Consider the following 27,018-nt stretch of genomic DNA (forward strand, 5'->3'; position numbering starts at 1 on the left):
TTAGGTGGGGACTATATCCTTCTAATGGGGTGCTGCAGGTCTGGCCCCAGTGCAGAGAATTTACAAATGTTAGGGGGCAGGGGCGAAGAAATTAACTTTGTGGTGTGTGTTTTGTGTATGCATTGGATTTTAGCTGTTCTTGAAAAAGCAGGTGGCTCGGGGCCTCTGTCTTGTGATACCTGTAGCTGTTGCTTACGGTGGTGCTGAGGATACTATGTGTATTTTAAGTCAGTCCTCACAGCAACTCCGAGAAGGTGGTTAGGACTTTCTGGGTTCATTACACACATGAGGAAACTGAGGCACAGCGTGGTTCCAGCACTAGGCAGCAGCGGAAGTGGGGGGTCAGGATCCCACCTAGGCCCTGGGCTCCAACATCCACACCCTTCCCGGCCACTGCCACCTTCCTCCGCTGGCTAGCCTGTGGTTCAGACTTGGTGGTGGTCTTTCAGAGCCCAGAGGAAGCGTCACAGTTCAGGGCTGCACCGCATGGGTGCTGGAAGGCAGGTATCCACTTTGTTGAGTAGGTCCCAGCAGTGCTTCTCACCCTCCAAGGAGTACCACCCACAGTCTCTGGGCCCCACGCTCAGTGGGTTTGGTTCAGCACCTCTACCCCAGGCTCTGGGGTTTGGCCTCTCCGGGCGGTGCCCATGCAGCGCTGCTGCTGGTCCAGGGACCCCACCCGGAGCCCTGCTGCCTTTCCAGACACGTGCAGCCTCGTTTCCTTGGCCTTGGGAGTGTTTGGAGTTAAAGTAATGAAAGGCATGTGGAGTCATTAGAGAAGGCAGCATGGAGATTGTTGTAGAAGTAAGCAACTTCGGTTTGAGGTGGAATTCCAGAAATTTGTCTTCATTCTGTCCACTGTCTTGTTAGCCTCCCAAAAAGGTTCTCTGAGCGAGGCTCCCGGGGGAGGCCTTTGGAGGCCATGCAGCTTAGCAAGCTGGCTCTGTCCCGGCTGCAATCTCCCAGTTTCCAGTGATGAATCCTCTTTTTTTTTTTTTTTTTCAAAGATTCTATTTATTTGAAAGAGAGAGAGAACAAGCACAAGTGGGGGGAGGAGTGGAGGGAGAAGCAGACCCCCGGCTGAGCATAGAGCCTGCTGTAGGGCTCAATCCCTGGACCCTGAGACCATGACCTGAGCCAAAATCGAAAGTCAGATGCTTGGCTGCCCAGCGACTCTTCTGAGTGAAGTGTCTGTCCCACGCAGCTCCAGTCGCAGCGTCTGTTCCCCAGTGTGTGTGGACACCTCCCTGGTCCACTGCTGTGTTGACGGCCTCTAGGAATGTCCGTGTAACTGAAAACATTAGGGCTTAATTTATTTAAGTAAACCGCCATGTGGTCACATATTTTTTAGTAATAGAATGAGACAGTGAACTGTTCCTTTGTCGTGAACATCCCCCTGTACCTGTCTTTGCAGACTGTGGTTCTCACCTGTGGTTGTTTGTCTTTCCTCCTCTCAGGGCTTTCTCGGCCTCCCCAAGCCCCTTCAGACACCAGGCAACCTTGGTCCCCAGGGCCCTCCCGCCACCTCCTTCGCCACCCTGCTGCAGACAGCCTACGAGAGCGAAGGCTCACTCCTGGACGAGCAGGTTCAAACACAGCTGCGGGTGGCCCTCCAGCACATCCCGATGCACCAGGTCCTGCGCTCGGCGAAACACCTGCTGCTCTATGTCAGGAGCACTGTGGAGAGCTTTGGCCAGGTCCGTACCACTCCTGCCTCACCCTGCCGCCCCCACATGTTTTCACCACTCTGCCCCCAGGGTGGCCCCCTCTGAGTCGGGCCCAGACTGCGTGATGATAGAATCCTGGAGTCTCGTCACCCTGTTGCACATGAAGGGACTTGGTGATGTGACACCTGCAGGGCACCCACTCTGCCCGCCCTCCCCCCAACACACACACAGGGAGCCCAGGCTGCTAGTTCACTCCCTGCCCCACTCTGCCGGGCTGCTTCTCCTCCCTGGAACAGATGTGCGCAGGTGACTTTAGCACTCATTTCCTGCGGGCCTCGCTTGGAGGTAGCATGGCCGACCGTGTTGCTGGGGCAGCTATCAGGCAGGGCCCTTCCAACAGCAGACTGGATCAGTGCACTGCCAGACCCACTGTCTTTCCTAAGTTTGAATTTAGTAGAGTTCCTTGGTGGGCTTTCCATTCCCGGTGTGGTTTATAGCATGTTAGTTTGGGTTTCCCTCATCTTGGTCAAGGTAAACCACACTTCATTAAGATTTAGGGCACACACCATACGGAGAAAGGATTTTGAGGTTATTGGTGTTTTATAAGGAGTTGCCACTCTAGCGTGCCTCCTCAGTCCTTATTTCTGGTAACATGGCAGCTTTTGGGCACAGAGGGAGTCGGTGGTGACCGTTGTGACTGTGAGCCCTTCCCTGGCCTCTTGTCCTCACAGCTGGGCCGAAGTACAGGGCCTGCCCTCCTGCAGCTCCTCCTGGATCTCCTCAGGTGCCTGGTCGTCCACTGTGTGCAGCTGGATGCAGAGAACCAGCAGAAATGCCAGGCTGCCCAGGCTGAGGCTGACCTCTTTTTAGACATGGAGTCCATGGCCTCGCTGGAGCTGGCCAGTGACAAGGTACTGCTGCCCTTTTTCCATGGGTCTCCTTCCTGTTAGCCTTTTCCTGTACACTCTCAGACCCTGGCTTTCCCTCTGCTTCTGGTCCAAGATGACGTGTGCGTTGTAGGCAAATAAAGAAACATAGAACCCTGTGGAGGAGACACTGGAAACACCCCCGACCCCTGCACCCACAGAAAAGCTTGGTATCATTTGGGTGTGTAGCTCTTCACCTGTTTCTCTGCTCCCACTTGCCCTCCCTGTGAGCAGTTTGTCTTACACCGGAGGACATGTGAGCACCTGGAGAGACAACGGGGACGCTTTCCTTTTGGGCAGTTGCAGTCTGTGTTGGACGAAGGCTGGGCAGCGGGTATGGTGGCCAGTCAGTTCACCCCGAGAACTTGTGGCTCTGGGCGGAAGCCCCTCCCCTGCTGTGAACCACCAGGCCACTGTAGATTTGGGCCAGGGTGCATTGCTCACCGTCTGCCACTTTCCCTGGTTTCCTGGGCTCGGGAAGCAGCCACGTTCATGTCTCACTCCTAATGGACATCCTCCTTCCTTTGATCTCGGGCTTGACTTTCTGGGAGGTGTCTATGGGTGCAGGACCACCTGTTAGCTGTTTGGTAGGTGGTGACAGGAAATTGTGCTTCTCTGTTGGAAGGTGTGACGGGCTCCTCTTTCCTTACCTGACAAGTAAATGAAGAGAATGTATTCCCGTCCCTGGGGACTGGTGTCACTTCATTGCTAGGAATTGTGTTCTGCACAGCTGCTTAGAACGGCTGGATCAGATTAGTCTCTAATCCAGCAAGGGCGCTCGGCCGCTTTCTGCTCCATGGCTTAAACACGGTGCTGGGGCAGAGCTAGTTCCCCAGGGTTGCTCAAGGCTTAGCCTCCGCCCGCGTGCTACCTTCAGTTCCGGCTCGTGGGCTCACACAGCAGCTTGATTCCCAGACACAGGGTCTCTCCCACACTGATCACGCTGCTCCGTTCTCAGGAGAAACCCACATTCCTCAATGGGATTGATGTTGGAGGGCAGGGCTGCTAAGCAGAAACCAGATGATTGATCTTCAACACGTTTTGATGTTTCTGCGTAGCCCATCCCCTGGCGGAGAGCAGTTTTGTTGTATAGTAAATTCGTTCAGGCTGAATTCGTCCGACACCTGTCAGTCTGGGTGGGGCACTGGCCAAGCCAAGATCCAGCTGTCACAGTCACCTGGGGAGGCGATGCACTACAGTCAGGTCATAGCTTGGCCTGGGCTTGGGTTGGGATTCTGTGGGGCACCCCTGAGAGGGGTGTCAGAACTCAGGCTTGAGGATGGAGTGGCTTAGGAATGCTATTTTCTGCCCTCCATCCTACTCCCTCCTCGCCCTGGGCCATGTGTGAGCTCTGTGCCTTGTCACTGTATTTCAGACGCTGGAGGAGGTGCTAGTGGCCATCCTTAGACACCCCACACTGGAGGGCTGGTACCTGGCCCTGGAGCAACAGGCCCTTCCTCCACACACCCTCAGCCCCATCCTTGTGAAACTTCTGGCAGCCCATCTCAGCGCAGGGGTCCTGCAGCTACTGATGGCAAGCGCCCCGGTCCTCCAGAGCATTGGTCAGCGGAGCCTCCTGGCCAGGTACTCGGAGGCCATCACCCAGAGCGTGTTGAAAGAGCTGAGAAACAGGAGGGCGGCCCCGGCCACGTCACCACCAAAGACCCTCCCGCAGCTGGAAGCCCTGCAGGGACTGCATCCCTACATGGAGGGCGCCCAGCTCCATGAGGTCATCCTGGCCCTGCTGAGGCTGCCTGAGGCCCAGCTGGTGACCCAGCGACCCACAAAGTCTCCCCAGAAGGAGAGACATCTGAACGCTCTTGGCAAGACCCTGGTCCAGCTGTTGACTGGCAGCACCCAGGACCAGCTGCAGAGCAACGAGCTCCTGTGGGCTTCCGAGTTTGTGAAAGGCCTGGGGGCTCTGCTCCCCACATTGGCCGTGGACGAGCTGGATGCCGTATTCCTCCATGCTCTGCAGAGAGAGCCCGCGCTGGCCCCCGCGGTCCGGGCGGACCTGCTCGACGACTGCCTGGCCCGGCGGTCGCAGCCTGCGCTCAGCGTGGCCACCCTGCTCGTGCGGCTGAGCTGCACCCACCTGCTGCGGTTCGAGCTGTGGTGCGGGCGGCCCGGCGTGGGGGTCTGCCTCCAGGAGCACCTCGATGACTTCCTCCCCGTCGTCCACGTGTACCTCCAGGGCAGGACCCAGGGCCGCTTTGCACGCCTGGCAGGAGGTACGGAAATTGGAGGCTTTGGGAAGCTGGGCATGTGAGTCTGGGGCGGAGGAGGTGGGATCTGCAGGTCCCTTTCTACACCTGTACCTTCCACGTTTGCGACGTGGTGAGGTTCTGTCTCTCCTCCAGCCACGGACCCAGCTTGGGAGATGGAGAAAGAGGAGGGATTCAGCCTGTGGTTTGAGATGCTGCCCTGATGCTCCTGTCCACCCTGAGCCCCCCACCGGAAGCTGGGGAGGGGTGGGCCGACAAAGGGTCAGCTCTGGGGCAGGGGAGGCATTGGGGTGACTGCCCTTCGTCTTGTCCCATTGTCCCCTCCAGAAAGAGGGTCGGTGCATTGACGCTGAGGCAGGGCAGCTTGGGCCCAGCCCTCTTCCTCTACCTGTAGGGTTTCAGGTCTGAGGCACTTTGTGACCACCTGAAGTCTACTTTAATCCCCTTTATCGTGTGTGTGAATGGTGGTTCACTTACCGCTTTGCCTTGGTGTGTCATGACTTCACACCAATGACAATAGATACTTTAAAAAGTCTTAAAAATTTTTTTATTTATTTCTTTTAGAGAGATAGAGAATCTCAAGCAGACTCCCCACCGAGTAGGGAGTCCGATGTGGGGCTCTATCTCACAACCCTGAGATCGTGACCCGAGCCGAAACTAGTGGTTGGCCACTTCACCCACTGAGCCGCCCAGGCGCCCCCTCTAGTGATTCCTGGTGCACATCTTCTGACGGGCCCCCCTGGTTCCTGTGCCTTTGGGGCACAAATCCCGAGTGAGTCCAGAGTTTTGGTACTCACAGTCCCATTACCAGCTTTGAGCAAGGCGTTAGGCTCAGGAGGATTGACTGACAAGAGGTGACCAGTGGCGTGCTGGTCAGTGGTTAACAAACGGGCCTTGCCTCGGTCAGTCTCCATGACATCCATCGTGCTCCTGCCCAGGCCAGGAGCTACAAGTGTGACCTCAGCCAGTCAGGATTCCTCCAAGTTAGCCAGGGGCTCTGTAAGCTGGTGCATGCTGGGCCCGGCACAGCAGTGTGTGACTGTCTCTCCTCCTCGTCTCTACCTAGTGTCCTCTGCTGTCATTCCTGTGTTGAGGAAGGCCCTTTGGAGACAGCTGCAGACCAGGCTGCTCAGCACGGATGGGCCCCCAGAGTCTGGGCTGCATCAGGAGGTCCTGGCCCAGCTGGTCCCCTTTGCAAGAGCCAAGGACCTTGCTGCCCTCATGGCCCATCTGCCTGGCTTGCTTCAGACTCTAGGCAGGCACAAGAGGTATGAAGGCTTAGATCGCTGGGTGGCCGTTCCCCTTTCCACTTCACTTTTCCCTCTAGTTTTTATAAAATGGTGAGAATTTGCTGTGCTGCTGTGGTGACAGTCGGTGAGAAAGCACTTCCTACAAGAAGTCTTCCAGCCATCCTGCCTGGAGCGCAAGCACGTCTCCAAGAGTGGTTGGTTGGGTCAGATTCCCTGAGAGCAGCAGTTCTCAACCAGGGGTGGCTTTGCACCTTCCTGGGCACAGTTGGCAACATCTGACGTTTTATATTGTCACGATGGGGTGGCGGGGGGTGGGGGGTTTCTGGCATCTAGAGGGTAAAGGCCAGGAGTGCTGCTAAATATCTTATTATGCATAGGACTGCCCTCCCCTCCCCCTGAAAGAATAATCTGGCCCAGCGTGTCAGTAATACTGACCCTGAGACAGTCTAATTTAGGCAAAGTCTGGATAACAAATTTTTGTTTCTGGTTAAATAATAATTGTTTCCTGGTTAAATAATAATTGTTTCCTGTAATTGTAAAAATGCTGGTATATCTGCTGGAGCCAAGGAAGCCAGGGCAGCCTGGGACTCCGTGCTTGGGTGCTGAAGGGGGGCAGGACCAGGGCATCTGCCCCGATGGCCCACTGTAATGTGAGCTACTCTAAAGCTGGAGGGATTTAGGCCATCGCCCTGACTCTGTGCCTCTTGTCTTCTGCTGCAGTTGGAGTGTGGCTGACTCTGTCTCTGCAGTCCTGGAAGGGTCGGCACAAGAGCTGCGTGCCTGGAGAAGGACTCTGCTGGACTCCTGTGTGAAATGGCTGATCGTGTCTTTCAGTAGTGGCCAGCCGGACCACAACAGTGCCCAGGATGAAGAGAGGCAGATGCTGCTGAGATTTAATGATCTGTTGGTAGGTGTCTTTTCGTAGAGAGCCTGATTACACTCTTAAGGGAAAGTGTGGACTAGGCAGACCAGAATTCACAGATGTGCTCCAAGAACTAGTGGGAGATGAGCGGGGCTGTGTCTGGGAGGCAAAGTGGCAGGCGGGGGGCAGGTCCTGAAACCATGTGCCGCCGTCTTCCAAGGATGGATATTGGATTTTGTCAAGTGCTTTTTGTACTTCTACCGAGATGGTTTATGGTTTTGTTTTTTTAAGTCTGTTAATATGACTTACATTCATTAATTTTTGATCGTTAAAAGTAACTTTACGTTCCTGGGATGTACCTGCTTGATTAGTCTTCTCATAGTGTTGGATTTGATGTGCTAATATTTCATATTATGAATCTTTCCATCTATGTGCAGGTGGGATATTTGTTTTCTTTGTGATTTTATTTTCTAGCAGTCTTTCTTTGCCTGGTTTAGGATCAACTCAGAGTGAGTTGAGAAGCGTTTCAATCCAGGTTTTGTATTTCCTGTAGCATTTTAAAGTGTTGCTTTAGTGTCTTCTGGCACGCCTTGGTCTTGATAAAAATCTGTCATTCTTTATTTTCCTACCTTAGGATCTTTTTTCCTTATATTGTTTAAAACAACGTGATCATGATGTGCCTTAGAATAGTTTTCTTTAAGATTCTTACGTTTGGGGTTCACGGAACTTCTTGCCGCTATTAGCCTAGAGCTGTCATAAAATTTGGAAATATTCAGCTCTTATTTTTGGTCATTATTCCCTTTTATTGAAGTGTCATTTTTTTTTAAATTCTTCACAAAAATAACATCCTGAAGCATATGAATTACTCCTTAGTGCATGATGTAAAGTTGCAGTAAAAATCAGAGTCTGTGACTTGTGTTTAAACTCTGGACCCAAAATTTAAAAAGTAATCCTGAAGAGAACAACCCCAGGTGACAGTTGTGTGATAAATAGATTGGTAGGTTAGAGATCAAGCAGCGTGCTTACGTTGTATTAAGAGACTTTATAATCTCTATCTCAGCTTTAATTCCTTGTGTCACAGGTTTGTGCATTCAAGGCTCCTAGGAGCCCAAACGTGGCAGAAGTGGGGGGTGCAAGGAACACCCCCGAGATCTAGAGAGAGCAGAGTGTAGAGGAGGGTGCTGGGCCTTCCCGTGTGGCCCCTCACCCAGCAGGCTGACTTGCTGGCTGATGGCGGGCTGTGCCCTTCAGGGATTTGTGCTCCGGGCACGCCGTCTGCCTTGCCTTCCCCAGCTCCTTTTCTCTCTCTCCTTTTTCCCGTCTCTCATAGATGTCATGTTTCCAGGGTGGTTTTAGGTTCGCAGCAGAGCTGAGCAGACAGTACAGAGATCCCCTGTGCCCCCGTCCCCAGGCACACACAGCCCCCTACTCTCGGCCCACCTCACCAACCCTTTTAACTGAGGACTCATTTTCACGTGAAATCCAGTGTGTGTGTGTGTGTGTGTGTGTGTGTGTGTGTGTGTGTGAGACATACAAGCTCCTAAGTGTACAGTTTAGTGTTGACAAGTGCATAGACCCTTGTGCCCACACTCCCATCAGAGATTGTCATCATCCCAGAAGATCCCCTTCCCTCCAGAGCACCCACCCCTCTGATATAACTTAGCACCATATTTGGAGATTTTCTCTGCGTCAGTGATGGGATCAGCATTGTCTCTGCTGGTGGTGCAGAGGTCGTCCCCCAGGGATGCGCTGTCCTGTGTTGAAGCCATATGTGGCTGGCCCTGTGCGTGCTGCAGGCCGCTGGTGCCCTCTGAAATGGTGGGCAAGGGAAAGAACAGGACTTCAGGGAGTTTTCTCCTGCTCCTTTGGTGGTCGTAGACATGCTAATGAAATGACAGAGCTGCTAGCAGAAATAATAAAACACTTTTAAAAATTGAAGAAAGAAACAACCACTTGCTTTCGTGGGTCGCTTAGGTAACTATATTCGTGTTTCCTGAATAGCTGTAATTCAAGTTCTGTATTCTCTGTTTTAAATGCATTGAAGAGGTCCTGTGACTATTTCTTGCTTATTTTATTCACAGAGTTCCCTTAATGAAGTTGATCCTGGCGATTGGCAGAAATTTGTGAAGACTGGACTCAAGTAAGTCCGTTTCATCCTCTCGCTGTGACTGGGTAAGGGATGTATGTGTCTGATGCAGAGCCAGACTTAGCTCATGAGCACGGCGTTGGGGGTGGGGGTGGGCCTCTGCTGCTCCTGTGTTGGGGATGACAAGCTGCAGAAGGCCAGAGAGCTGGATGATTGGCCTATTAACATGGGGTCTGCTTCTGGATCTCAGGGCCTTTAAAAAATGAAATACGTTTTAGAAACCAGATGCACACAGAGAATCCTGCAGCAGCGCCCAGATTTAATAAGCACTGACAGCTTCCTGTGTTTGCCTGGTTCATTCTCCTTCCTCCCCTTCAAGCATCACTTTCCTGAGGTCAGGCTTTGTCACGGCTGTGGGCCTTTGCCTACTTTGGTTGCATGCCAGCCCTAAACAGCGTGTATCTAAACAGCAGTGACGTTATTTCAGTCGGCTTCACATTCCGTACAAATGTATCACATTATGTGCCCCGCCCCCCCCCCTTTTTTTTTGCACTGAGGTGTTTTTGACTCAGGCTAATACACACAGATCTCAGCCCATTTGTTTTTGCTGCAGGGCCAGTGGGGGGTGGGGGGCAAGCCTGTTTCCTGACTACACCGCAGTTTATACAGCCAGCCCCCTGCTGGTGGACATCTGCCTCCCTCCCTCCCATGCCCGCAGTGAGGGCTGCTTGGCTCTCAGTGCCCCGTGCCAGGTTTTCTCAGGGAGGGCCATTCACTGGCACTAAGTGTGGGCAGAGCTTCAGTCTGGCTAAATTTTTAATTTTCTCTCCAAAGTTTCTGAGCTAACCTAGCACATCTTTTCCTCAGACCTCCCTGGCTGTTTAGAGTCAGACTCTTCGGTGTTCAGTAACCAGGTAGTCACAAAACGGGGTTTCATTGTGCCTATCATTTTCATTTTCCTGGTCAGGCACCACCTTGAAACAGAGAAAAATACCTCGCCTAAGAGGAGAGAAAGGTGTGAAGGAGGGTCACAGATAAATGACCACCAGTGATCACCATCACAAAATGGTGACATTTCTTTCAGGCTTTGGTTTGTATTTCTAGAATGCCCACTATATGCTAAGTGATTCTCAACATTATTCACATATGACTGGAAAGCTGCTTCGTTCAAGAGCCTGATGATGCTTTCATTCCTTCGGTGGGTTTATGAGGGGCTTAAAACAGAAGGCATCCGAACCACTGGGTGGGAGTTCTGAGTTCTGAGTAGCTGGAAATAAGGAAGGAGGGAGGCTGACCTGGCAAGGTATGCTGAGCAGTGAGGGTCATCTTGATTCAGGCTCAGCTGTTCTGCTGCCTCCTGGCACTTTAACGAAACAGGAAGTTTGTTTGGTGTTCATCCTGCAGGGAAATGTGTCCCCTCCCTGTTTTCAGAAATGCCCCCCTGTGACAGGTGGGTGGCTAGGTGCATGATAAAGCAAGGGTCCCACAGCAAAATCGAAACAGGTAGACAGAAACACACTGTAATATTCTCATCTTTGTGGCGTGTTCGAAGTTTTTCTTAATAAAATGCCAAGAAAAAGGTTTTTTTATCGTCTCCTGCAAAATCAAACTTCCCCGTATGAAGATCTTTCCCCCTTCGATTCTTGCCTCCTAGATTTCGGTATCAGGACCACGCATTTTTAAAGGCCCTCCATGCTGCCATACAGCACCTATATCTTCCCGAAAACTCCATGTGCTCACAGCTTATCCAGCTTCCACTGGTCCACATGATGCTCACACAACATTCTCTGTTTTTGCCAACTCTCCTGAAGTCTGAAGAAGAGGAAGGCCCAGACAATCAAGTGAAAGGTGACCCCCTCTCCTCCCCAGCCTCCCATTTCAGGGGCAGATTTTATGTCCTGACTTGTGGAGCTAGCTATACACTGAGGTTTCACACCTGTTTTCAGAGCTAAGGAAGCTTTACCAAAATGGCATTAGGATATTTTGTTTCTATTAAATCAAAGCTCAAAAAGTGTTTCCTCTGACCTGGGGCCAAGGAGCAAATACAGACCTCTTTTCAGAGTCTGTTCTGGCTTCCAGAAGTTGTGTGTGAGGTCTTAACTGCCCTATTGTGGTAAAGTGCTAAAATCTGGGAATTAGGGGAAGTTCGGCTGCCCTGAGAAAAGTTGTTTAGTTGTGTGAAATGCTTTAATGAGAAGATCGAAGCCTTTGTCAAGGGTGAAGAGTTCAAATGTCCCCGCTGGTAGTTCCCTGCCAGGAAGCTCTCTGAAAGCCCAGGTTCTGAAAGCTCTGCCCCTAGTTGGTTCTGTGGGGTTTGTTTCAGCACCATGCTCTTGAGCTTGGTATAGGCTGCGGGAGAGTTCAGAGGAGATGGTCTGTAGGGTCCAGTCGTCTTGAAGCCATGCTCTGTTTAGGAACAGGATTAACATGCTCAGACCCGGTAGAAATCCCCATGGGGTCGGTGTGTAATGGATTGCTCGACTGAAGAGAACTATCCCCCAAGTTCCTGGTGTGGGTGGTAGGAAGACCAGAAGGGCCCGCCCTGTATTTAGGCAGGAGCAGAGGGAGATTAGACTCTTGGCTGACACAGTCATGGGGAAGACGCTTAGGTGTTGAAATCTGTGGTGGCCTAAGACTTGGGAGGGGGAGTAAAAAAAGTGATGACAGCCTGGCCGAAGACCTGGGGAGGGAGATGACTATGAACATGGGCATCTTTTAAAAAAGGAAAAAGATAACTCTGGGAAACAAACAAGGGGTGGTGGAAAGGGAGGTGGGCAGGGGGTGGGGGTGACTGGGTGACGGGCACTGAGGGGGGCACTTGATGGGATGAGCACTGGGTGTTATGCTGTATGTTGGCAAATTGAACTCCAATAAAAATAAAAAATAAGTAAAAATAAAAAAAGGAAAAAGAGGGACAAGGCACAGTCTAAATACTGGTATTGTTCAGAGAAGAATATTTAAGCATTTAAAAGTTCCCCGAAGTGCTTCCTCCTCTACTTCTATTCTCTCCGTGTGCATATCCCCCTGCACTGCTGTGTGTTTCAGTGTTCTTTTCCTTCCAGAAGCGCTGGTGGATCTGATGTCGGTGGTGGTGAAGTTGTGTCCTTCTGTCTGTGAAAGCAGCCATTTTGCGGTGCTTCTGGGGGCCTATGGTGCCACTCTCAGCGTGCTGGGTAAGGGTGTGAGGACTGAGTGGTATATGCCTGGGGAGTGTGAGGGGACCAGGCGGACAGTGTGACCAGGGAGTCTGAGGGGACCAGCAGGCAGTGTGAGTCTGGCAGGGAGTGTGAGGGGGCCAGGCGGGCAGTGTGGCCAGGGAGTGTGAGGGGACCAGGTAGACAATGTGACCGGGGGGTGTGAGGGGACCAGGCAGACAGTGTGACCGGGGGTGTGAAGAGACCAGGCAGGAAGGAGTGTGACTGGGGAGTGTAAGAGGACCAGGCTATATGCCACGAAGTGTGAAGAGACAAGGCAAGTGTATAACCAAGGGGTGTGAGGGGACTGGGCAGTGTGACCAGGAAGTATGAGCCCAGGTGGTGTGACAGGATGGAAGGAGGCTATGAGGGGTTCAGCTTTCTAAATGGACTTGATTTGACTTGTAGACCAGAAGATTTTACTTCTTCTCCGGGCCTATGAACAGAACAACCTCAGCCTCGTGAACTTCAGGTGAGGTTGGGCTTGGAGGTGTGAGCAGCAGGCTTTGAAGCTGTTACCCCGGACTGAGGGAGTGTGTTCCGCACAGCAAACTCTCCAAATTTTCCCTCATACGTTTTTGATTCTTGAGGAGAGAGTGGCATGGATGGAGCTCCCCTAGCTCACACACCAGCTCCCATGGAAAGCTTGGCCTCGCGGTCTCAGGATGGTCCTTTGGCAGGGGGCTGCGTTGTCAGGGTGGCCCTCCTGGTTGTCATAGAACTGCCCACCCTCATTTCCAGCTGGAGTGTCTAGTTTAGTTGATTTTTCTGAAAGTCCTTTTTCTCACTATTTACTTTGGACAGGAGTGACTTGGATGGGGTGCTGCTGGGGAGAGGAGGGAGGGGCAGACTGGATTTTAAGGGATGTTCTCTCTGCCTCTCCGGGCACGCACACGCTGTGTCTGTCTCTGGACCTGTTCTGTCCGAATGTGTCTTTCTTGTCTGCCTCTCTGTCCGTCCCTCCTGGGTTCTCAGCACAGCTTGGGCCTGAGGGGCCGAGATGGGTGCCTTCCCCTATGGGCCCTGCGCCCCCCCCCCCCCCCCACCACCACCAGGGTCTGGCCTAACGGGACTTTTGTTCGATGTGCTATTCATGGAAAGCAGCTTAGATGCTCTGGGCTACCCTAGTGTCGCCTTTTCTCCTTGTCATTAGGGCCAGCCCCCAACACCTACCCAGTACGTTCATGAAGAAGAGTTTGGTGCGTTAAGGCAGAAAGTGAGTGAACTGGGCCAACATAAATAGTTCAGGAGGACTCTGCAGGGAGGAGAAAAAATAATTCTCATGGCGGAATACTTCTTTTTAAAGATAAAAGCTGTATTAGCCAAAGAACCACCCGCCCCCTGCAAAGAAAAAGAACATTTTCTATCTCTTGAGGATGTGCAGATTATGAATAGCCGTTCTTTCCCTTCCCCTTATGAGCTGGCCTCCCCCTACTGCTTTGACATTGGTGCTGTGTCAGCTGTATCCTTTCTGGAGTAAACAGACCATGTGTCCGTAAAGGAGAACAAAACGGAAACAGTCTCTCAGTGAAGAAAGAGCCATTTCAGCCGCTGTCTCTGAGAGAGTTGAAGACAGTTGAACTGGGCTGCCCAGATGGGTCAGAGTTGGTTGTGGGAGGAGCGGGAGAGGGGAGGTGGTGCCCACAGGACTCCGTACAGCCGAGAACAGAAGAGTCTCCTCAGTCAGCCAGCCTGCACGTCACATCCATTTCCACCCCTGGAGCAGCGGAAACTCTGCTTTCCAGCACATGGAAACTCTGTGGACGGCCGGTGGAAGGATCTGCCACCAGCGGACAGTGCCCCATCGACGGGTGTCTCCAGTCTGTCAGCTGCTTGCCTGCTTCCCCACTGGGGAACAGCCTCCTGAAGAGGCTGATTTATATTTTGACTTGAGTGACTCTTATTGACCTGCACAGAAAGAAGTCTGTACTTATTTATTTTTTTTATTTTTATTTTTTAAAGAGTTTATTTTTTTATTCATGAGAGGCACAGAGAGATAGAGGGAGGCAGAGACACAGGCAGAGAGAGAAGCAGGCTCCATGCAGGGAGCCCGACGTGGGACTTGATCCCGGGCCTCCAGGATCATGCCCCAGGCTGAAGGCAGGCACTAAACCACTGAGCCATCCAGGGATCCCCAGAAGTCTATATTTAGAATTTGGTTTAGAAGGTTTTGTTTGTTTGTTTGTTTGTTTTAAGATTTGTATTTGTTCATTTGAGATACAGCACATGAGAGAGAGCATGAGCAGGGCAGGGGCAGCGGGAGAGGGAGCCTGATGCGGGGCTCGATCCCAGGACCCTGGGATCACAACCTGAGCTGAAGGCAGACCCTTAACCACTGAGTCATCCAGGCACCCCCAGTTTAGAAATATTTAACTAAATAGATGTTCTTTGAACGTTGGCTGTTTTACAGGGTGCTGGGACCAGTGTCACTGGGAATACCCAGAGTGAGACACAGCCTTGCTGTCTGTTAAGGGGATCAGATTATTGTAAATGTAACTTTTTAATTGGCCTTTGGTGATGTAACTAAGCTGTTAGGGGAGCACTCTCTCCTTAGGGGAGTCAGGGAATGCTTCATGACCCGGTTGGCACTGGAGGGATTTGATGGTGGTGAGGGTTGGTTGAAGGAGCCTGGGGTGCCACTCGGAGGGAACAATGTCACTACCACTGGGAGTCGGGAAAGTCAGTACATTTCTGGGAATGGTGAGCGGGTCCACTTATGTACATCACAAGATACGTGTAGGGAAAAGGTGGTGGGAAGGCCGGACAGGCTGGTTAGTAAGGATCTTAAGTATCAGATGGAAATACTATCATTTCCATCCAGGAGAGACAGCTGATAGATATTGTGGGGCAGAGAAGTGGCCCCCGTGGGGGGCTTTCAGGGAGCATCCTCCACCGGTGGGGAGGTGGGTGGGAGATAGTGGGGAGAGAAGTAGAAGGAAGGGAAGGTAGTCTCTTGGGGCAGCTGCAGCGGGTGCTGGTGGCATACCAGGTAGAGGCGTTCATATGGTAGACTCGAGGCACGGACAGCTAAAAGGCTGTGGGGGCAGAGCTGCTGTGGCCCAGCCACTGGACTCTGGAGCCAGACTTCTCAGTTTTGCATTCCCGCTCTGCCACTAACCAGCTGGGCTAAGTGACCAGCTGAGCAACTTTCCTGACCCTCTCTGTGCATCTTCCCTCATCTGCAAAATGGGGATCATAAGAGTACCTACCTTAGGGAGGGGTTGTCACACAGGTGAAGGGCTTGGAGTAAGTGACACATCATAAGCTCCATGCAGCTGTCATCATCCCCCCACCCTGTCCCCCCCACCCTCATCATTGCCTCCACCACCCCCACCACCTCCTTTGTTACAACGGGGATTAAACAATAGAACACATGTCGCATGCCCCAGACAATGCCTGGCATGTGCTTGCTGCTCGACTAAGCTACCTGTGATTGTGATGGTCCTCGTCATCATCATGAATTCTTTTCTGTCTCTTCTCCCCTCCCCGGCTCCAGAGTGTTGCTGTGGGGCCCGGCAGCGGTGGAGCATCACAAGACCTGCCGGAGCCTGGGCAAGTCGCTGTGGCAGCAGCCGAGCGTCGGGGACATCCTCCGCCTGCTGGATCGGGACCGGATGATGAAGACCATCCTCCACTTCCCCCAGAACCGGAGGCTGCTGCCCCCCGAGGTGCGGGGGTGGGGTCATCAGGGAGCACTCCCAGTGGCAGAGGGTGTTGTTCTGCTCGCCCCTTTGGGGGTTCTGTGTGCACCCTCAGCTTTAGCATACCGTAAGATACAAGCGCTATTTCTTTTATGGATCATTAACATCATTTGAGTAAAATTCCAACTGTGTACGCAGGTACCAAGACAGGACCCCTGTGGACCTGTCACTCAGCTTCAGCCAATATCAACACTGGCCATGCTTGTTCCATTCATGATTCCCTGTCAGAAAGACTAATTTTTAAAGCAGATCCCAAAGATAACCATTTCATGCAGAAGCACTGGTGGGGTTTTTCTTATGCTTTTGAATATTCAAAATAACTTGAACTCTAGATGTAGAAGGATAAGCATTCACATGTTATTACATTCATGGGGCCAAACCACACATTTTTGTTCGTTTCGGGCTATTTCAGGACACACAGGAACTGATATTTAAGGACCGGAGCACAATGGATCTCGATGGTCTTTACGATCCCTGCTTTCTCCTACATCTCTTCAGTGAACTGACCAGGCCAGGTAACCATGGCCCTTGGCAGGGGGGGAGAAGCAGCACCTGCTGTGCGTGGCCAGGGCTGTGACCGCAATCAGGTGTCCATGGGAATTACCACCATGTAATTGAAGGCTCATTGTTAATCCTAAAGGGCTTTCATCCACCTTCTCACCTTTTCATTTCAGTGATTTTCAGAAGTAACAGTGAATGTTTTGAATATACAGTGATTTTTTTTAAAAAATTGTAATTTTAAAATCTGGGAGCGTCCCTTCATTCTTGATGTTTTCCTAATTCTCAATGGCAAGGGCCTTTTCTGAATTCTCACTAGATAATGATCGAATAGCATCAGACTTTATCCTTGAGATCAAGCGAGAACCTGCCAAGGTTGGCTTTTTCTTGGTTTAAGAAAGTGAAACTGCATTTTGTGTCTAGTAGCCAGACGGTAGGAGTCTTTGTTGAGTGAACGTAGGGAGGAGACAGATGACATGCATGCACGTGCACCTACTGGTGAGGACCAGTGTCTGATTCCCAGGTGCGGCAGGTCTGTTGGTTTGTGGTATTTCATCACCGATAGGCATGTAATGTTATCTCATTGTGGTTTTCATTTGCGTTTTCCCAATGGCTAATGACGACAAGTGTCTTCTGGTTCATCTGCCATCTGTATGTCCTCTTCAGTGAAATGTTTGTCGTGTCTTTTGCCCATTTTCTAATGGGATTTTTTTTTTTTTTTTTACTGTTGAGTTTTGAGGGTTCTTTATATATTCTAGATACTTGTCCTTTGTTGGATATGTGACTTACAGATATTTCCTCCCAGTCTATAGCTTATCTTGTCATCCTCTTGACAACGTCTTTCACAGAGCTTAAGTTCTTCATTTTGAGCAAGTTCAGTTGATCAATTTTTCTTTTTACGGATCACACCTGCACTGATACTCCTGGCTGGGAGAGGCAGGAGGGACCTGTGGCTGCTCCTCACTGGGCCTCTCCTGATGAGGAAGCCTCCTCTGATGCCCAGCGGGGAGCAGGAGGGGCCTCTGTTTATTGCCTCCCACCTCTCTCTGGGCCTTTTCTGACAAACACCACTCCAACAGGGGACTTGGGGTCCTGTCCCACAACCTGACAGGCCCCACACTCCGCCTTTGCTGGCGTGGGTGAGAGCGGGGCCAGGGCTTTCTCTGAGATGTTTGGCCAGAGCAGAGCAGTTGTCCAGATTTCTTGTCTTGCTAGGCTGCTCCTTTTCTAGTCTTTTATCTAGAGACTAGAGAGAGCAGGCTTGTTTTCAGGCTCTGTTGTGCCAGTTGGTTTTCTGGTCACTGGCTTCTTCAGCTCAGAGTCTAGGACACCAGAAGCAGAAAGAAAACTTAGGGAATTCACCTGAAGACCCCTAGCTGGTCAGCTTCCTTTCCACCTTTTATAGTCATCTTCCATCAATCCAGGATTTTTCAGTTGTACTTAACTCGTAAAAACAGAGAAAATAACGTCAGCTCCATCTTCCCAGAATTCTACATGTAACTTAAGTAATTTTGAACTTTGGATGATATAGTCACAGTTCAAAATTCAGGTGGTACCAAAGGGTGTGTGGTGACACTGTCTTCCCACCTGAGCTCCAGCCGTTGTTTCCTCCAAGCAGGGACACGTGTTAGCTGTTCCTCACATGTGCTCCTGGGCCTCGCTTGCTTCCTCGCGGCCTGTCGTGACTCCAGTCAGGCCCCCATGGAGGGCACCCAGGGGCAGGCGTGGTGGGCGGGTGCAGGCGTGTGTTCTGTGTCTCTGCTCTTTGGCATGGCAGCGTGAGGCCTGCAGGGACCCCCGGGCCGCCTGGGTTTTGGTGCAGCAGAAGACCACAGCTCCTTATTCATGCTCTTTTGCCCCTGTTTCAACTTACAGTTGTCCTTTATGCTCTGGTGCTCGTACATGTGAACAGATTTGCTGATCCTGCACCGTTGCCTTTCCTAACAACAAGATGACGGAGCTGGGTCTTCTCACTGGTGACCCCTGGGGTTGCCGTGGCCCCCCAGCCTCAGTGAACATGACATTCTGTGGCTTAGCCAGATTTTGTTTGCCAGAGAGCAGGGGCAGTGGGGACCTTTCCTGCCAGTGTCCGATCACCATGCTGAGCAAGCAGAGATCTTTCTGGGAGCTTAACAGAGCCACAGGGACCAGTGTGCGGCCCGGATGCTCTCCTGCTTCCCCCGCCTTCAGCCCCCATGAGATCTGTTTCTTATCAAACACAAAAATAGATTTTCCGTAGTCTGAAAATAGGAGATAACTCAAGTGGATTACAGCAAATCACTTAGTCTGTTGCTCCCTCCCTTCAGAGATTTTAAGAGAGACAGAAGGCAAAAAAAAAACCTTGGAAAACACTAATAAAAAAAATCCTAAGATTAGGACACAGTGTTGTTCTCAGAATCTCAAATGCCACCCTTGGATGGGTGGACAGTGTCTGGGAGGCCTTTGTTGAGAGAAGTATTAAATGGTCTTTTAAATTAAGAAAATCTCCAAATACAGCCTATTTTGAGTTTTATAGGGATAATACGGATAGGAAAATTTGCTAAACATGTCTACCCTAAAGAAGATTTGTGATAGCTTAAGATACCAATTACACTAAAATCTTTCACAACAAAGTAGAAAATCTTTAAAAGCAAAGAGGTGGATAAAGATCTAAAAATACAAAAATTAAAAAGAACAGACGAGACAAACTAGATCATTAAATTTTGCTCAGGAATACTTATCATCCAGAACCAAAGGCAGAAATATGTTTTAAACAAATTTTGTTGTCTGATAAAGGGAAGCACACCAGTTTGTAGGGAAAGGGAAATTTCTGGCAGTAAAATGGTAAGTTGAACAGAACAGAAATCTCTGAACAGCATGTGGGCAGTGTAGGCTAGGTTTATTGTTGTTGAATTAAATCATGAATTTATTTCTCGAATTATTTTTTAACATGTATTTTTCTTTTCACTTCTGCCCTTGGCAGAGAAGTAAGCATAAAGAATGTTTTAAGTGTGCTTTTATTGAAGCATGGTATATGGGAACGACCACAAATCCTGTGTGTGTAGTGGGAGTTTTGTTGAAAACACCCAGCTGGATCAAGGAGCAGAATGTACCGGGCAGCTCCTCAGGCCCCCTTCCTAGGCAGTACCCCCTTCCTCCCCAACAGGAGCCAGGGCCCTGTATTTGAACTTTATGGGAATGGTGCTCTTCGTGATGTGTTCTTTTGTCTCAGCTCTATGCACCACGCATTGTGTTTGTGAGATTCCTTCACATTGGGTACGGAGCAGAAGCTCTCAACAGCGTGCTCACTTCCCGCACTGGCCCCCGGGTCCCAGTGTTCCTGACATCTTGAGATCCTAAATTGGGCAGATGATCAGTTTTTAAGCGTGGCTGCCAGACGTCAGAGAAACCATAGCCTCGCGGCTCCATTTCAGCCTTTCCTGCAAATGGGAACCTATTTTCTTAACCTTCCTGCTTCCCGGCGTTGAGTCCTTGGCTGAGAAACAGGGTCAGCCAGGGCTGTTCACAGCAGCAGCAGTGACAAATGCTTTTTCCACAGTGAATTCTTGTCCTCAACAGAACTGGGCTGATAGCTTCAGCTCATAACTCACGTACATCACAGAGCAGAGAGGCAGGCCAGTGTGCAGTTCTCTGAGCCTCGTCACCAGACCTTGGGGACACAGGTCCTTGTGGACTCCTCGCTCACCTGCCAGGCCACCCTCGAGGAAGAGACGTGAGGATAGCTCCTGGTACTCTGGCAGCACGGCTGTACACCGCCAAAGCCCATACAACCTGGGGGGCTTTTTCTCTTAATCCTTGCTAATTGTGCTGGTTAAACCATTTCAATCCAAAGATCTGTTATCAGAAGGCCAAATTGCTATGTGCAAGCTTCCTGAAACAGAGAGTGGCGTTTATAACTACGTTTTGATAGCCTGCTATACTTTGAGCACCCCAGGGCAGCTCTCCTCCTGAAGTGTTAACAAAGCCAAGACTTCATAGAACAGCAGGTGACCACAAACATGAAATTGACTTTTCCTCAGGGATGCGTGGAAAATCCATTTGTCTTCCAGAACGTCAGTGATTACTAAAAATACCCTAGCCAGCTGAGTACTAGCTGTTTTTAGCCAGTGTAATATTGAATGTTTAGACTGTTCTCTTTCCCAAATATATTCCCTTTACATGTGTTTGGTGTATAGGTTATGTAGGTGTACCTTAACACATCTCTTCTCCTAAACAAAGTTATCCTAATTGGTTGCTTTTTTAAAGCTTTGGGGGTTTTTTCCCTGCCTTTTTTTCTTTTTTTCTTTTTTAAGATTCTATTTATTCATGAGAGACCAACAGAGAGAGAGAGCAGAGACATAGGCAGAGGGAGAAGCAAGCTCCGTGCAGGGAGCCCGACACGGGACTCGATCCTGGGACCCCAGGATCATGCCCTGGGGCAAATGCAGGCACTAAGCTGCTGAGCCGCTTTTCATCAAAACCAGTCACTGTCATTTGTTACAAATGAGATTTAGTCTGTATGCTCTTAGAGCCCAAAAGTCTCCCATTTTTTCTTTTTTCATCCTTTTAATCTGTGTCTTGATATTGGAAGTGGTTTTCTGTTGACAGATGTACTTGGGTTTTGCCTTTTTGAAGCCCAATCTGACCATCTCTCCCTTTTAATTAAGATGTGTACACCATTCATATTTAATGTGGTTATTGATCTGATTCTGTTTTGTTTTCTTTGTTGGTTTTTAGCTACAGTGCATATGTGTATGTAGCTTGAGGGTTAATAGAACTCACCTTCAATTTATTTCAGTTTACCTTCAAGTGAGATTATACTACCTCATGGATACGTAGAAGCACCTTACAGTAGAATCAATCCACTTGTGCCCCACCTCACTTTCCATGCTATTCTTACCAGACATTTTACTGCTGTATGCTATAAGCCTCACAATATGTTTTTATTTTTGCTTCAAATTGTTAGTTACCTTTTAAGGAGATTTAAGTGTCTTATATTCACCATCTTACAGTTACCATTTCTGGTTCTCTTAACTCCTCTGTGTAGACCCAGATTTCCATCTTCTTTCATTTTCCTTCTGCCTCAAACACTTCCTTGAAGAACTTGTAGTTCACATCTGTTGATCAATTCTTCAGCTTCTTTATAGGAAAAAAAAAAAGAACTTTTGAAAGGTTTTCATAGGGTATAAAATTCTAGGCTGACAAGTTTGTTTTTTTCTTACTATACTTAAAAGATGCTGCCACCTGATTTTGGGTTACATTGTTTCTAACAAGAAACCTACTATCAGGATGCCTGGGGGGCTCAGTTGGTTGAGCATCTGACTCTTGATCTCAAAGTCATGAGTTCAAGCCTTGCGTTGGGCTCCATGCTCAGCACAGAGCGTACTTAAAAAAAGAAATCTACTGTCATTTTTATTTTGTTTCTCTGTTGTGTGATTGCTTTGAAGATTTTTTGTTTGTTTACTCATTGGTTTCAAGCAATGTAAGTAGAGTGTGCTTTAGTGTGATTTGTTTCTTTTATTTGGGGGTATTCACTGAGCTTCTTGGTTCTACATTTATGAAGTTCTTGTCAATTTTTGGAAAGTTTTGGCCATTATTTCTTCAAACTTTTCAGGGACTCCAACTGCACAAATATTATTAACCTGCTTGAAAATTGTCCCACAGCTCACTGATGTTCTGTTCCAGGTTTTAATTTTTTTTTTCCTCTCTGTGTTTCAATTTGGATCATTTCTGTTGCTGCCTTAGAGTTCACTGATCTCTTTGTCTATAATGTCTGATCTGCCAATAATCCCCTCCAGTGCATTTTTCATCTCAGACATTTTAATATTCATGTCTGGAACCTCAGTTTGAGTTTTTATAACTTCTGTGTGTCCATTTAACATACTCAGTGTTTTCTCTAGCTTCTTGAACATCTAGAATACAGTTGTAGTAGTTACAACAGAATCCTAGTTCCTGTTACCTTTGTTGTATCTGAGTCATTTTCATACGGATTTTTCTCTTCTAATGGGCTTTATTCCTGCTTTAACATCTGATAATTTTTTGTTGTAAACCAGACATTATGAGTTTTACCTTGTTTGGTGCTGGATATTTTTATATTCCTGTGAATGTTCTTGAGCTTGTTCTAGGACACCTTTGAGCTACTTAGAGATGGTTTGATCCTTCCAGTCTTGCTTTGAATCTCTGTGAGGTGGCACTACAGCAGTGTTTCACCCCACAGCTGACTTTAAATCCTTCTGAGCAGTCTGCCCTCTCCCTATGAACTGTGAGGATTTTGCCCTGGCTGGTGAGGACAGGACCTACATCCAGGCAGGTACAAGCCTGGTGTCCCCCGTGTTCCCCTTGTTCCTCAGGCTCTGGTAGCTTCCTTATGCACTCTTGCCGAGTGGAACTCAGCTGAAGACTCTGGTGCTCTGATTGGAGCTCTCTTCTCTGGGCCTCTCCCTTGTGCACTTTGGCCACCTTGGCCTCCCAGTTGTGTGCTCTGTCTGCACAACTCTGAGTTCTCCTGTCTCTGCCTAGGTTTGCCCTCCCTGTATTTTAGCCTAGAAATCTCCAGGCTTCGAGCTGGGACAGTGAGAAGTTTCATTCTGTTTGTTTTTTCTCTCAGATTGTTGTCAATTGTTGCCTCGTGTCCAATGTCTTGAAAATCCTTGTATCATTTCTAGTTTTTTAGTTGCTTCTGGCGGACAGGTAAATCAGGTTTCTGCCACTCTCGTGGCTGGAAGTGGAAAGCCTGGTTATTCTTTGTTATGATATAAACATTGAGACAGAGGAAGGGAACAGTATGTATGTGTCTGCATCACCATTGGTCACCCCTCAGGGGAGATGCTGGTGGAAGGTCCAAGGAGCTCTGCTACTCCTGAGGGAGAAGGAAACTTGATGGTGTAAAGGAATTTCTATGCTTTTGGGCAGCCACGCATTTGAAGACAATTATATGCCTATGGAGCTGTTTGGATTACAGAGAAGTAGCTGATGATTACAATTTTTCTTTTTCTTATTTATTCTCAGGTTTTTTTTTAATTGCCAAAGCTATCCTTTTAAGTCTAACTTTAAGGAAAAAGTGTTTGACCTTTTAAAAACATTATTGGTGGTATTTCTTGTATCAGTAGTATATTCCAAGATTACACATTTGGGGTCGTCATGTCAGTTGGTTTGTGTTTGGTTCCTAATTTAACCAGGTCACCAGGCAGTCTAAAGAACGTCTGTGTGGGTGATTATCATGACCAGACCTGCTGCTTAATCATTTTTAAACACAGTGACCTATCCTTGTTCTAAGGCTTTTCTTCACAGTTTTTGTTTTTTTTTTTAAGATTTTATTTATTTATTCATGAAAGACACAGAGAAAGAGAGAGGCAGAGACACGGGCAGAGGGAGAAGCAGGCTCCATGCAGGGAGCCCAATGTCGGACTCGATCCTGGGACTCCAGGATCACGCCTTGGGCCGAAGGCAGGCGCTAAACCACTGAGCCTCCCAGGGATCCCCTTTCACAGTTTTAATCACATAATTTGTGATCTGTTTATGTTGTAAAAGCATTTTATTTGCATTTATGTGTTTTTATTGTAAAAAGGCCTAGATCTTTATTAAAGAGGATTTAAAGTGTTCTGAATTTTGTTATTGGTAATCACATCCTTCAAGTTGTGGTCCGGTGAGTTCCCTTTTATATCTGGCCTTCTCTCTTGGTCATGTCATTTCCTGAAGTGGTTGTGAGTTTTCACAAGGCCTCACGGGTGACAGACGGACATCAGCGAGCAAGCTCTTTAGACTGTAACTTTTGCTCCAGCTTGGTAAGCCGCTCTTCTGTGACATTTTTGTTTGTTTGAAGAAAGAAGTAGGGTTGGAGAATGGGTATAAGTTAATCCTTCATAAAATTGATGGGCCAGGGGCCCTGGGTGGTTCAGTGCCTTCAGCTCATCATGATCTCAGAGTTCTGGGATCAAGCCCCGCATTGGGCTCCTTCTCCTTTGCTTGTGTCCTCCCTCTCTCTCTCTCTCTCTCTCTCTCTCTCTCTCTCAAATAAATAAAATCTTTAAAAATAAGGAAATTAGGGATCCCTGGGTGGCGCAGCGGTTTGGCGCCTGTCTTTGGCCCAGGGCGCGATCCTGGAGACCCGGGATCGAATCCCACATCGGGCTCCCGGTGCATGGAGCCTGCTTCTCCCTCTGCCTGTGTCTCTGCCTCCCTCTCTCTCTCTCTCTCTCTGTGACTATCATAAATAAAAAAAAAATTTAAAAAAAAAAGAAAAAATAAAGGAAAGCCTTCCTTCAATTTAAAAAAAAAATAAAATAAAAAAAAAAATAAAAATAAAAATAAGGAAATTGAAAGATCAGACAAGTTTGCACTGACTGAATTTTCTAGCCTCCCTGCCTCTTGTATTTTTAAGATTGATGTTTGTGGCTAGGAATCCAGATGCTGCGGGCTGAACAAGATAGAGACAGGGAGCTGCTTTTCTCTGCCAGCTTCCCAGTCGTGTTTCCCAGGCCTCCGGCAGGCTGGGATCTTATATCTCAGGTCTGAATGGCACCTCCATTCTTCTCTGGCTTGTTGAATGCTTGTGCGAAGTAATGAAATAATCCTGATTGGGATCGACAAGCATTTTAGAAGCTGCAAGTATGGATTATTGCCATGCAAGAGAAGATAGGCTTTTATCCAACCTAAGTGGAAGTTAAGGGGAGCTGGAGAGACTTCATTTCTTGTATCGCTCACTCATAGCTGATGTTGGCAAAATGCAAAAGGAAATTTAATTCTACATGTTACACAAGCATCGTGATCATCCCGTGTGTGTGTGTGTGTGTGTGTGTGTGTGTATGTGTGTGTGTTAAATGCTGTATTTTACTTTCATAGAATTTGTGGTGGATTGTCGAAAATTTTTGGATTCCAATTCTCTGGGCCTAACTGTCGCAGCCCTCAGCAGCTATGACCCCCAGATGCGAGCTGCAGCCTACTACGTCCTCGCAGCCTACTACTCGCACCTAGAGGGGGCACGGTTCCGAGAGCAGTCCCAGGTGAGTGGGGCTGAGGGTCCTGGGCAGACCTCAGAGAGCTGGCTTTCCACTAGGTCTGGTAGAAGGATTTCTGGGGAAAACATAGGCGTGTTGGCAGGAGACTTCTGATAAAGAGCCAGGTCCGTTCCCTTTTAGGGATTAATGCTGGAGATTGCTTCTAGTTCTCAACCTTTGGGGAGATTGAGAAAACTCTCCCCTTTCAAATACTTCTTGGCTGTAGGTGGGCAAAGCAGTTCAGTTTCTCTGGTCTGAACTCCGTGGTTAAGGCAGCTGTTATCCAGAACACACAGAGCCCCAGAAGTCCATGCTCCAAGGTGGCAGGGAAGGGGAACAGACTGGATTGTCGAGGCGTGGGGCCAGGGGTTCTCTATGCCCTTATGCACATGCCTGGTTCTCAAGGAAAAGCAGAAGTGTTTCTGAGATGGCAGTGAGCAGGGGCATTGCCATCATGAGCATCATCTTCAGTGGCCTCTGGGATGTGAAGAGTAGGCAACCCAGCAAAACTATAGTGGAAGCAGCGTAAGACAAGGCTGGTCACAGTTCTGAAAATTCTTGTCCTTTTTTTTTTTTTTCCTTCTTTTTTCTTGGCTTTAAGCTACTTTACCTGTTGGATGTAGTCCGGAATGGGATCCGAACGCAGAACATGAGACTCACCTTCACCTTGACTCTCTTCATTGCCAAGGCAGCCCAGCAGATTTTGAAACCAGGTACCACTGGTCCATTTGTCAGCGTTAATCCTGCAGGCGTTATCCATCACACGTGTGAGAAAGGACCTGTCTGGGTCATCCCATGCATGTAACAGTGAGCCACTTGGATGTCCACAGAAGTGGCCAGGGAACAAAGCATGACTGTGAGGAAGCTCTGTATGGGCCCCTGTGAGTGAAATCAGAAAAAGAAAAAAAAAAAAACAGTGAGAAAGCCCAGTGTAGACCAGTGTATACAAGATAGGCACGAAGTATGTATTTGCATTTGCTGATAGATGTGTAAACCTGAGGTACACGCATATCACAGCACTTGGGTTGGGGGGGATGTGGATCTTGCACAGGAGGGCGCCTAACATGGGAAGTCTGTCCATCAGCAGCTACGGATCCGTACTTGGAAGTAAGAGTCTGTGTGGCTTGTGGGTCCTTACCCAGAAGGTATCTGGTCCATGTGTCACTGCGTAAGTGCTGGCTAGGGCTCGAGAACCAGCTCCTTCTGTGACTCACCCCAAACTACCACTGCTGAGGTGGCATGAATACACATGTTGGCACCATTACAGGCCATGGGTTCTTAGAGTCTTCACATGGTCACATTCAGTGAGGCAGTGTCCACCCATCTGAGGCCCCCCAGATCAGATAGCGTGTCCAAGGCCCCACAGTTCATCTCCAGCCAGGTTGCTATTAGAATTCAGATCTGGTATCCACCAATTCCTGTATAGTTTTTATGATTTTTCTTCCCCTTAGAAATTATAGGAGGGAAGACAGTCATTTGTAGACTCTAAAGAAAAGAAACACTTTTTAAGAAAATGTCTTAGCAGAGGCTTCGGTGACTGGTCCAGCCTCTGCTGCCTCAGACCTCATGTCAGGGTCAGGGGCCTGGGCAGCAGTGGTCATGGGGTGGCCTCCGAGGATCCCTGCAGTCTGTAC

General features: G+C 49.1%; 1 protein-coding gene across 2 annotated transcripts in view; it reads left to right on the plus strand.

Annotated features, from left to right (window-relative positions):
* Positions 1–27,018, plus strand: part of URB1 (URB1 ribosome biogenesis homolog) — a 91,690-nt gene that overhangs the window by 56,746 nt on the left and 7,926 nt on the right. For both annotated transcript variants that reach the window (XM_072740844.1, XM_025985123.2), the window contains exons 20-32: positions 1,458–1,697; positions 2,399–2,578; positions 3,969–4,824; positions 5,885–6,086; positions 6,789–6,975; positions 9,012–9,070; positions 10,671–10,864; positions 12,079–12,189; positions 12,619–12,682; positions 15,707–15,878; positions 16,324–16,426; positions 25,230–25,390; positions 25,986–26,097. In XM_072740844.1, coding sequence (XP_072596945.1) covers positions 1,458–1,697; positions 2,399–2,578; positions 3,969–4,824; positions 5,885–6,086; positions 6,789–6,975; positions 9,012–9,070; positions 10,671–10,864; positions 12,079–12,189; positions 12,619–12,682; positions 15,707–15,878; positions 16,324–16,426; positions 25,230–25,390; positions 25,986–26,097 — 2,641 coding nt within the window. The remainder of the gene's footprint in view (positions 1–1,457; positions 1,698–2,398; positions 2,579–3,968; positions 4,825–5,884; positions 6,087–6,788; positions 6,976–9,011; positions 9,071–10,670; positions 10,865–12,078; positions 12,190–12,618; positions 12,683–15,706; positions 15,879–16,323; positions 16,427–25,229; positions 25,391–25,985; positions 26,098–27,018) is intronic.

This window comes from Vulpes vulpes, chromosome 15 (genome assembly GCF_048418805.1).
Source record: "Vulpes vulpes isolate BD-2025 chromosome 15, VulVul3, whole genome shotgun sequence".
NCBI lineage: Eukaryota > Metazoa > Chordata > Mammalia > Carnivora > Canidae > Vulpes > Vulpes vulpes.